This window comes from Petaurus breviceps, unplaced genomic scaffold (assembly GCF_028583685.1).
Source record: "Petaurus breviceps papuanus isolate PSGF00001 unplaced genomic scaffold, PetGlider_PUasm1.0 187, whole genome shotgun sequence".
Classification (NCBI taxonomy): Eukaryota; Metazoa; Chordata; class Mammalia; order Diprotodontia; family Petauridae; genus Petaurus; species Petaurus breviceps.
In genome coordinates this window covers 26,949,125-26,961,458 of record NW_027185799.1, presented here as the reverse complement: position 1 = coordinate 26,961,458, position 12,334 = coordinate 26,949,125, and the positions used below count along the sequence as shown (strand labels likewise).

General features: G+C 38.6%; 1 protein-coding gene across 1 annotated transcript in view; it reads right to left on the bottom strand.

The window, feature by feature from the left end:
- The window catches only part of SPATA6L (spermatogenesis associated 6 like), a 77,727-nt gene that overhangs the window by 2,775 nt on the left and 62,618 nt on the right, over positions 1 to 12,334 (bottom strand). The window contains exons 9-11 of the mRNA XM_069090788.1: positions 8,621 to 8,655; positions 3,214 to 3,401; positions 359 to 452 (exon numbers count right to left, since the gene is read on the bottom strand). Of these exons, the coding sequence (XP_068946889.1) occupies positions 359 to 452; positions 3,214 to 3,401; positions 8,621 to 8,655 (317 nt within the window). The remainder of the gene's footprint in view (positions 1 to 358; positions 453 to 3,213; positions 3,402 to 8,620; positions 8,656 to 12,334) is intronic.

The following is a 12,334-nucleotide window of genomic DNA, read 5'->3' as shown; positions in this document are numbered from 1 at the left end:
ATCACTAAGAATAAGAAAAATACACATTAAACCAGCTTTAAAGTCTCATTTCACATCGTCAAATGGGGAAAGAAAATTAAAAAAACAGAAATAGTCGATAATGAATGGACAATAGGAACAAAGGTACACTGGTAGATATTTTGAGTGACACTATGAATGAATTCAACTGATCTAGCAAATTATTTGGCATTATGAAAGGAAAGTCATGTCAAGAAAAGACTATGGTGTTTTTAAAAAAAAAAAAAGCAGTAATAAAAAAGGCAAAAATGAAATTAACACAGAGACCTGAGGTCACAGGAGTCAGTTTCTCAGAAAAGCCCATTGTTCTTTTGCCAACAACTATATAGTTTTAACTGACCAGGTAGAGTCGTTGTCGGGCTTTTCGAGAGGTCAGGAGATCCCGTACCCTTTCATGAATCTTCTCCCAGTCGAAGTGAGGGCTACAGCACAACCTATCAAACAGATTAAATCATCAAATTCCAGATCTCTTCCATCAAAGAGCTCCACATCCTCTCAGAGACATGTGGCAAACTAGACCCAGCCTTACCTAGGATCCTAGACATCTTAATTAATCCAATAAACAAAACTGAGGAGGAAGAGGGAAATTCAAAACTCTAAACCATGACTGTGTATATATAGCAAACTTCCCAAAAGTCATCATTATTTTCCATGTAACGAAAATCACAGATAGTGTTCCCTTCTCTAAGAATACCTAAAGAATTTATTTAAGCATTGAAAATATTTAAGTAAATTTATTAAGTTCCTAATTTGTGGTAGGTCAGAGGTTAGGCCATGATGCTGATAAAACCAAAACTGCAGGTTTGACCCCTTGGAGCTTTGTTCACAGACTGCACCCCAAATCCTGGCTAGCCACTTAGCAAATGTTGATCCTATTAAACTACTCCTTCACAAGATATCCTCTCCACCCTTGACTCCTATGACACTCTCTAAGTTTTCCTCCTGTCCTTTGGACCATTTCTTCTCTATCTCCTTTCTTATATCATCATCTATCTCCTACCCTCTGAAGGTATCCACCAAGGCTTTGTCTCTGGATGCCTTTCATTCTTTTCTCTATGCTTTTTCCCTGGTGATCTCATCTGCTCCCTCAGGGTCAGTTATCTCCTCTATTAAGATGAATCCCAAATTTACATATCCATTCCTAATCTCTCTCCTGAACTCCAGTACCATATCTCAAACAGCAAGATAATTTCACATGAATTTCCCACTGGTACATCAAATTCAGCATATTCAAAACTGAATTCATCATCATCTTCACTTAAACTAAACCCCTCTCCAAATTTCTACACTGTTGTTAGCATCACCATCCTCCCAGAGACCTAAGGTTTGAAACTTCTCCTTAATTAATATCACCCATATTCAAACAGTTGCCAAATCTTGTCAATTCTAGTTCTACACCATGTCTTGCATACCATAACCTTCTCTCTGCTCACTAAAACAGGAAAAAACAATAAAATTATAAATAATTCACTTGTGAAAAGTGTATTTTTGTTCATCGCACCCTACCTAGTTCATCTTATTACTATCTCTTTCATGAATAGTAGTCTCCTATTTAGTCTCCCTTCTTGCATTTGATCCTATGTATCCACTACACAGTTGTGAAAAGAATCTTATCAAGGCATAAATATAACCATGCTACTAGCCTCTCCAAAAACATTTTAGAGCCATTATCTGCCATATGAAGTCCAAACTCCTTCACATGACACTCATTCAATTTGACTGAACCCCACATTTCCAATATTAATTTTTTCACCTATATTAACCACAGGTTTTAACTAAATATCTATACACTATTTCCTACACACACATTGTAACTTTCTACTTCTGTGTCTTTGTTCATATCATCACCTTTTGGCCTCCTGTCCCTTTCCACCTAACAAAATTTTACATACATCCTACAATGCCCAGCTCAAATGCCTACCTCCATTAAACCTTTCCATATCACCCTAGTCAAGAGTAATCTCTCCTTTCTCCAAACATTTGTAGCAATTTTGGTACAATTGAAAAGTCAATTTAGTATTACAGGGTGCAGGCTTGAGTCCCTACTTAGTCCCTAGATAGCTATGTAACCACAGACAAGTCATTTCACTTTGTTAGTCATTATTTATGTTATTAGACAACATACTTTGCTGTCATTTTTCTTACATATATTTTAAGTTAAATATGAATAACCATTACTTGGTATTATTTATGCTCAGCTTTCTCTAGATTAGAGTGATAATCAAAAGTTAGTTATATCATTGTACATTTTATGTTTAAATGATTTATTTCTACAAATCTATTTTTAATCCAAAATCAACAGACTATGTAATTTCTGGAAAACTTCTTGCATTTTCCTTCAGTAGTAGCACATGCTATTTTTCCTTGCCTATACCAGACTTAATACATCCTTTTAGAATGTGTGTCATCTGGGTTCTCATAATATATACTCAATGGGTCTTTGTGAATGTCCATGGTCCTTTTGAACATGTGGAATTTTTCCTCCCTTTATCACTGGTAGTAACCCAGAAGAAAAAAAATTAACAATCTTGTGACAAAACCTAAGCCCTTCTTTTAAAAACCTACTTATCTTTATATGCCCTATTCCATGGCAACATCCTTTGAAAAAGGAGGTCAAATATTCCCAATTTCCAGTCCTCTATAAAACCTTCAGAATTTTTAAATGTTTGTGATGATGAAAATCATTATATAGGGGGTATATTTAAAGAATACATAGAATTAGTATATAAAGGTAGTGTGGGATAGTCACCAAGACCTAGGTTCAAGTTCTACAAGTTCTACCTGTTATACACACTAGCTATGGGACTGTGGACAAATCATTTAACCTCAGTGATTGCTAGAGAATTCTTTAGTGATCTAAGTTGCAAAAAGGCACCAAACTTCTTTGATAGAGGAAACTTCATCCAGGAGTGCCATATACAAATAAAATCACTGATCTAGTCCCTACCTCTAATTCTGAAATTAGGGTTTCCTTCCCCTATATATCTTATTATGAACAACAGGTTCTTAGCTATGTTATTCAGTATTAAGCAAAGTTCCACCTCTATGATAGGCTCTCAAATGAGTAATTGTCTCCCTCTTCCAAATAGTTACAAGCAAAACATTTTAAAGAAGTTAACTGTCTGATCTCCTCCTGATAATCTCCTAATGATGTACTCTCAAGCAACAGGGCTATAATTATTCTAGAATACAAACCTATGTTGGTGAAGGCAATTCAGATGTGGACTAGGTGATCGATGGTGATGGACAGCAAATGAAGGTGTATGGAGAAAATTGGAATCCCCTTGGTTGCCATGACTAGACAAGATATTTCCAAACCTATCTGAATAGGGAGATAACAATTCACGCCTCCGAGCACGCCATTCTTCTTGATCCCTTAAAATCTGGAAGACAATATGCTTTATTACTTAATTGGGTTTTTTTTTAATTAAGTAAGGGAGGACAAGAAAATCAGGAGAAGGAAGAAAATTGAGAATACAGTCATTTCCTGAAAATAAAAAGAAGGTTAGGAGAGCTGGAAAGATAATATTAAGCTCTCAAAGTCAAAGTACAAATAAACAGTATCTGTGTCTGTGATCACAGAGCAAAATCTTGAGTGAATGGAAAGATTCTATTTCCTTTCAATATTTCCAGAGGTCAATTCACCAGTATCAGTGTTCCCTCTGCCAATGAGGATCTCCACCCTTCCATGTCCTAACAAAAGGTCTTCATGAGTACCAAAATCACTCATTAACTGGTGTTCAGCTTTCCCTTGCTGAGCCTCTCCACATTTGGCTAGGAGAGACATCCAATCCACAGTCAGGAACATCCTCCAAAAATATCTAGGATTTCTCGGTTACCTGACTATATATGGATTATGATGCTGTAATACAGATGTTAAAATCTGAACTCCTTGAGGGCAGGGACCATGTTTTTGCCCCTTTTTGTCTCTCTAGCACTTCATCCAGTTCAAAGGATCCACTGGGCAGTTGAATATGCAAGAATGAAGAGTAAAGAAGATATGGTTGGATAAATCTGGATTCAGATAAGTTCAGATTTGAGAATCACCTACATGGAGATAGTAACTGAATCCATGACAGCTGAGGTGATATCCAAGTGAAATAATATAGAGGGAAAAGAGAAGAAGGACCCAAGATAGGGCTGTGAGGGACACCCATGGTTAAGAAGCATGACCTAGTTGAAGATCTAGCAAAGGTGATTATGGAGGAGTAATAAGACAAGAAGGAGAAGAAAATAACCAGGACAGAGCAGTATTATGAAAATCTAGGGAGAAAAACATCTCAGGAAGAAGGTGGTCAACAGTATCAAGGGCTACAGAGAGGTCCAGAAGGATGAGGACAGAGAAAAGGCCATTGGATTTGGTAACTAAGAGACCATTAGTAAGTACTTAATAAATGACTATTGCCTGGTATTTGGGGGGGGGGGAATCCTTTCAGTAAGGGAACTCTAATCAAAGTAAGGGCTTGGCAAGGCAAGATAGGTAATAGAATAAGGGAGCAAGAAACTAGAGAAAAGAGAACAGTGCAGAGTTGAACTGATTCAATTAGGGTTGTTATGGGGAAGGGAGGAGAATATGATCAGTGCAAGGGTGAAAGCCAGGGAGAAAGAGGGAAAGAGAATGGAAATACCACTGAAGATGAAGAACATGATTAGGGGTTGCAAGGCAGAAAAATATGTGGAATGACAACAGATTATGATAAGATAAAGGAATTTCACAGTTCACAAGCATGGAAATGGAAGGATTATGGGGGATTCAAAATCAAGGGTATGATTATCTCCATGAGTAGCAGAGAAAGATGGAGAAGCAGGTCATGAGATATGAGCTAGGTTAAGGAACTGGGAAGGTATGGTGTTTGAAGGAGTATCGCTGTGTTGCAGTCCCCTACTATGAGAAGAGGAGTTGGAGAGAAGAGAAAGATTGTGAGTGAACTACTAAACTCACTGAGGAAGGAAGAGTGTCCTATAGATTGTTAGATAACCCTACAGAATATTGATTGGGTGATAAATATGGATCAATTGAACCTCAAAGGAAATGAGGTTGCTGAATGTTGGTGGTAGAAAGGGAGTCTGGACATGACAATAGGGATCAAATAGTACTCTAAATCCCCCTCCAAGGAGAGTAGTAAGAGTGAAAGTGCAACTAGTGCTAAAGAGGATGGCCAGATAAGCTATGTCATCGAGAGAGCCAAGGTCTCAGTGAGTTCAAGAAGATGAAATGAGTGAGAAAGGAAAAGGTTTAAAATGAAATTGCTTGTTACCTATGGAGCAGGCATTTATTCCAGGGGGGGTACAGTGGAGGGAGTGGGTGGTTTCAGAGTGATATGTTGTGAGGAGGTAGTGAGAGATATGGGAATAGGGACCAGGCAATGACAGATGCAGAATGGAAACCGTACAATTAAAACTGGGTGGTTCAAAATCACTGGTGTGGGTAGAGTATGAAGAGAGGGGGTATATTAATCTTCAAGGAACAAATTGTGGGAAGATGGCAGAATAAGGCAGGAAACTACCTGGATCTCCCAAATTCCCAAGAAATAAATTAAAATGATGCCTCAGAGTAAATTTTAGAATGTCAAAAATGATTAAAAGTCAGGGTAAAGCAGCTGTTCAACTCAAAGAAAACTTGGAATGATGTTAGGAAATATCTGATTTCCTGGGGTTGTGGTTTGGCCAGATTGAAGTGTGGATACCTTCAGCCAGATATAGCTGAGTCAACAAACAGCAAGCCCTGGGGACAGCTGTGTAAGTAGCAGCCTGGTTTTGGTCCCAGGGCAGAGGGTCAAGATGTTCTTTACAGACATCTGAGGGACCACAGGGAACAAGAACATTTTCCAGGTTGGTCATCCTGGTTGAGGCTCAGGGGCAGAGATGAGTACCTTATGGACCAAGGCATAAACCAGAGGAGCAGTAACTACATCTGGCCTTGGATTATAGAACACTAAAATAACCAAAAGGTCAAAGGTCCCCAGATAAGAGTTCAGACAATAATGCCATGAAAAACCTAAAGCCTGAGATATAATCCCCCACACCCTGTGAACAGAGCCTGACCTTAACATGAAGGCTAATAGTCAAAAAAATAAGCCATTAAAAATGTGTAACTAGGGGTAGCTAGGTGGTGCAGCGAATAGAGCACTGGCCCTGGAGTCAGGAGGACCTGAGTTCAAATCTGACCTCAGATACTTAACACAAAAACTAGCTATGTGACCTTGGGCACGTCACTTAACCCCAATTGCCCTCCAAAAAGCAGGAAGGAAGGAAGGAAGGAAGGAAGGAAGGAAGGAAGGAAGGAAGGAAGGAAGGAAGGAAGGAAGGAAGGAAGGAAGGAAGGAAGGAAGGAAACTCCTTAAAAATTAGAATCATGCAAGGAAAACTAAAGACTTTATAAGACATCAAGAAATAATAGAAAAAAATGAAAAAAAAAGTGAATGTGAAACAACTCATTATAAAAAACAATTGACCTAGAAAATAAATCAGTAGAAGTAATATAAGAATGTCAGACTACCTGAAAGTTATGATCAAAAAAAGTCTCAACTCTATACTTCCAGAATTATTGAGGAAAATTACCCTAAGTTCTAGAACTAGAGGGTAAAATAGAAATCTGAAAGATACTGATCACCACCTGAAAGAGATCCCAAAATGAAAACTCACAGGAAATAAGAAACTAAGTGAACTAACAGTTAACTAACTTTCAAAGGTCCTAGGTTAAGAAGAAAATATTACAAGCAACTAGAAAGAAACAATACAAACATTGTGGAACTACAGTAAGGATACCACAAGATTTAACAGCTTCTACATTAAGACTGAAAGGCATGGAGTATGATATCACAAAGAGGAAAGGAGCTTGTTTTGCAACCAAGAATAACCTACCTAGCAAAGCTGAGTATAATCCTGCAAAGGAAAAAATAAATATGTAAAGAACTAAAGGACATTCAGGTGTTCTTGAGAAAATGACCAGAACTGAACCAAAAGTTTGATTTATAAGAATCAGGAGAAACATAAGAAGGTAAATGTGAAAGACTAATCCCTATATGGGATTTAATAAGGTTAAATTGTTTACTTCTTATGTGGCAAAGTGATATTTGCAACTCTTAAGAATGTTATCATTATTAGAGTAGTTCAAAAAAGTATATGTAGACAAAAGGCTTGCAGTTAAGTTTATTATGGTGGGATGATCCTAAAAATTAAAGTTAGGTAGAAAGAGGTAAAATGGAGCAAATTATTTCATACAAAAAAGGTATGAGTGGAAAAAAATGTTACAGTGGAGGGGAGGATAGTGTGGAGAGTGGGCATATATGGGAACCTTATTCTCATTTGAACTGACTTAAAGAGGGCATAACATATATATTTCATAGGGCAAAAAAGTCTTCTTAACTTTCAGAGAATTAGAAGGGCAAAGGGATAGGATAGGGGTGGGAGTCCTAGAAGGGTGCATGAATTAGGGAGGCAATGGTCAGAAAATTAGACTTCTGAGAAAGAAGGGGGTAAAAAGAGAGAGATAAGGGGCGGCCAGGTGGCTCAGTGAGTAGAGGGCTCCAGTGTCGGGATGACCTGGATCAAATCTGGGCTCAGATACTCAGCACCGCACCCAGAAATAACTGGCCGTGTAACCTTGAGCAAGTTACTTAACCCGGATTGCTTAAAAGAGAGAGAGAGAGAGAGAGAGAGAGAGAGAGAGAGAGAGAGAGAGAGAGAGAGAGAAATTGTGATGAAAAATAGAAAAGAATTGAGATATGGAAGTATATGTTATATAGTTTCACATATATTCACATTCACATATATAGTATCATATATATCACATATATAGTTTTATATCAACTACATATTATATAGTTTCACATATATATTCACACACATATATATATTCACATATATATTATAGTTGGACATATGTCAAATGTCGGCCTTCTCTAGTGCAGAGTTGAGAGGGGGAAAGCTTGGAACTCAAATTAATTTTAAAAAACAAACATTTTTAAATCATTGAGGAATGAGTTCAGGTTATCATCATCCCTAGGGGACCAGAGCTAGAGGTGGGCCAGTATGGGAATGGTGAATGAGCAGTAAGCCTAGCTAGATCTTTGAACAAGATAGAGGTTCTAAACAAAGACTCGCCCATGCATGAGTTGTCCTCAAGTGGAGTCACAGACATTAGTGTACAGCTGGAGGAGGAGTGGGGAAAGGGAATGGGAAGCAACAGATGTAGAATTGTAGGAGGCCATGGGAAGGGGGGGAGATCCTAGGAGGGCAATGGAATAACTGACTCAGGCAAGGACCAACCCCTCCTTCTAGGACAGGTGGGGTAAACTGTGCAGTTGTAGAAAGACAGAGAGAAACCTTTCCACCATTGACTAGAGAAATATAACTGTTGCCAGAGTTGAAAATGTGTCATTTTAGACATGTTACATTTAAAATTATCATGGGTGCAAAATGTTGCATATGTTGTCAGATGTGATCAATGTGTTAATGTTCTTGAATTTTTTTAATCTTCATTACAAGATAAACTTCACTGGGAAAGGAGGAGAGTGGAAGTAAGTGGAAGTATTCTGATATTTGGAAATCAATGTGAGGTAAAAACAAAAGGCATCTACAAGACTTTTTTTTTAATTACCTTCATGTCAGCTGCAATACTGTCAAGAGAAGAAGCTGGAAAAAAAGGAACAGAAATGTCAATGGCTCGTCATTTCTGATTACTCTTTTAAATCTGTTGATAAGTTCCTAAATTGCAGCACAGAAAAAAAATACTCAATGTAATCAATTACCACACTTTATTGCTCACTTGTGATTTCAGCTATCACTTTCAGAGCCCACTACCTACCACTTTAGATCCTGACTACAGGTGAAGTCTTCCTTAAGACACAGATGTTTAAATGGTGGACTTTCTGGTCTCTTGATCTAGCAGTAATAATCATCAGCCTTAGGACAAAATACTGTGGTTACAATAAAGATTAATACCTCTCAAAAGAGAAGTATTGGGTGGCTGGTGGTGCAGTGAGTAAAGTGCCAGCCCCAGAGTCAGGAGGACCCGAGTACTGTTCCGTCCTCAGACACTTAACACACACACACACACACAAAACTAGCCATATAACCTTGGGCAAGTTACTTAACCCCAATTGCCCTCCAAAAGGCCAAAAAAAAAAAAAAGAGAGAAGTATCCACTTTAGTCCAGGCAAGAGGAGAAAGTACTTATACTATTGCTAGAAGACAGCAGGATGAACCCTATGGGCATTTTAAATACACTGTTTTTCTTGCCTCATCCCTTTTCCTCACAGGTACAGTTCTTGGCACATAATAAACACTTAATAAATAATTGTTGATTGACTGTTCCTTGGAACCCTGTCAGTGAATTCAAACTGTACTTCTCAGAAAGATAGTCATATGTATTGTGTCCTGCCTATGATACAATATCGTTCTATTAGGGTCAAATGATAGAATGAAAATGCTTTGAAAAGCATAGAGTGCTATCTGTAAATTCACATCTTCAGTTTGAAACTCCCAGGGCAAAAACTCCCTTTATCAACACAAATTTCAACCTATATATGATGTTGTTGATAATTCCTAGGGAGTTGGCTGAGGCACACTGAGAGGTTAAATGATTTGTCCAGGATCACATAACTAGAGGTTTGAAATCATATTGCTTATTAGCCTTTTAAGACTAAGATTAAGCAAAGGTTCTGAACAGGAGTGTACTGAAGCCAGCAGCAACTGATGACCAACTACCATTCACGGGCATGTGGGAACAAGAGCCCTGGAAATGGTGGTGGTGCTGATCTCCCTCCCAGGTCAACCTTTGCAGCCATCATCTGAGGAAGTCAACTCCTGTGGAGAGGGAGTATCCACCCCCATTAACTGCCACCCTTAAGGACAGGCAAGTCAGCCTAGCCAAAGCAGCAAGACAGGAGGTAGCATGTGCCAAGCAAGTCAGACTATAACCACCTTTATCACCATCTTCCCTCAGACTCCAGTAGAAATATCCCAGGTCCCTGAACCCAAGAGTGTATGGAATAATGATACTTTCAGCCCTGCTAGAATACTGCCTGTGGCCATCATCCTGGGAAGCTACTCCTGTAGGGGGACAGCCTTAGAAGTGCTCCTACAAGGTGCTGTGCTCACATTTATTAAAGACCCAGAAAAGTCCTTAACAATGTTAAATGGCTCAACATCTGAAACAGAAATGATTTATCAATGGAAATGATAGAAAGGAGTGTCTCTTTGCTGCTATCTCCTAAGGACTGACTATGTGACCTTTCATCTTGTAACTGAAAGCCTCATGGGTGTCATTTCCCCCATTAGAATGTGACTTCCTGGAAAGCAATCCCTTGCTTAATTTTCTCTTGATATTCCCAGTGCTTAGAATAGGGTTTTGCACATAGTAGATGTTCAATAAATGCCTTACTCATCCATTCATAATCTTCCGTATCGTCTTCCACATATATATCTATGTTTCAAACTAGTTTGTACTCTAAATTGGTATTGCTCATCAGCCATATCTCTCTACTTGGCAAAGAAATCATTTTATTTATTTATTTATTTCTGACTATGCTGTTTTCTAGGACCTTTTTGTGCATACTGCTTTATATCAGTTGAATTTCCAGAGGAAATACTAATAACATTTAGGGGAAAGGGAATGTGGAGAGGGAGGTACCCAAACCTATGATTTCATTGGTGGAGGAGACTTCTCGTGAGGAAGCACCCTCTACCAAAGAAGATTAGCAATTGGTCTGTAATATTCAGTCTTAGAGAGTTTCCTGGAATAGTGAGAAATTAAGTGACTTGCCCAGGGTCACACAGTCAGTGAGTAACAGAAACGAAATTTGAACTTAAATCTTCCTGATTCTTAGGCAATGCTGCCTCAGCAGCAGCAGTGGTGGCAGCAGCAGCATAACTCACATTTATGTGAGACAATTCAATCATGAGACAAATTAATACTTCTATAAAATCTCTTGTATCCAACCCCTTATCACTGTTCATATAACCTTAATTCAGCCTCTAACCTTGATTATTAGAGTAGCTTAACTGGTCTTCCAACCTCAAGTCTCTTTTCCTCTTCAATCTATCCTCCACACAGTTGCCAAAATGACTTTCCTTAAATGAGGGCCTGGTCATGTCATTCCCCTACTCAATAAACTCCAAGGGCTCCCTATTGCCTTTAGTAAAAAATAGCAACTCCTCTGTTTGGCATTTAAAGGTCTTTACATCCTGGCCCCAACCAATCTTTCCATATCATTATACATTACTCCCCTTCCTGTATTCGATGGACAGTCAAGCTGGCCTTCCCGCTGTTCTTCACACAAAGTTCTCCATCTTCTATCTCTATGCCTTTGCTCTGGTCATTTCCCCTGCTGGTAATGGACTCCCTCTTCACCTGTACCTCTGAGTCCCTAATTAAATCTTGCACTATCTTCTACTTGAAGCCTTTCATGATCCAAGCTTCCCCCCTCATTCAACTACTGATATCCTTCCCAAACTACATCAATGTATGTGTGTGTGTCTATGTGTGTGTCTGTGCATGTGTAATAAAAGGTTCTTGATTGATATAGTATTTTAAACTTTGCACAGTGATTTACATGTATTACCTCATTTCATCCTCACAATAACCCAGGGATATAGAGCTATTACTATCCCCATTTTGCAGATGAGAAAACTAAGACCAAAGAATTACCTTCTGCTGTCAGCCTAATTATATAAGCCTCTCCATAGTTAGCCGACTTCTGGGGCCATGCTCAAAACCTTTCCAGCAGAATATAACATGCCCAAGTTTGCTTTCCTCTTGTTTACTCTTCAATAATAGGTAATATTCGTATGACATGTTAAGGTTTGCAAAGCATCTTACATATAAACTCCTGATCCTCACAATAGCCCTGGAAGATACTATCCTGATTTTACAGATGAAGAAACTGAGGTAAATAGAGGTTAATTGATTTTCGTGGGGTCACACAGCTCAGGAAATATCTGAGGCTAGATTTGAAGTCAGGTCTTCCTGACTCCAGGCCAGACACAAGCTACTCTGCCACACCTAGCTGTCTTTAAGACTGTTTTCATGCCATAAGGAGACATTGAAATATCACAGGATCACATAGGATCACAGATCTAGTGGTCTGTATACCTTTAGGTCCAACCCCCTCATTTTAAAAAGAAACAAAATGAAGTGTCCAGGGAGGCTAAATGTCCAAGGTTATATGGGTAGTAAGTGTCAGAGATGGATCCAAGAATTGAAATTAGAGTTGGAGGCCTAGATGTCCACTTTAATTGCAGCTCTAATGACATAGATTTTTTGTATCATCTTCACATGACTCTCCATTTCTCCAGGACTTTGATTCTGCAT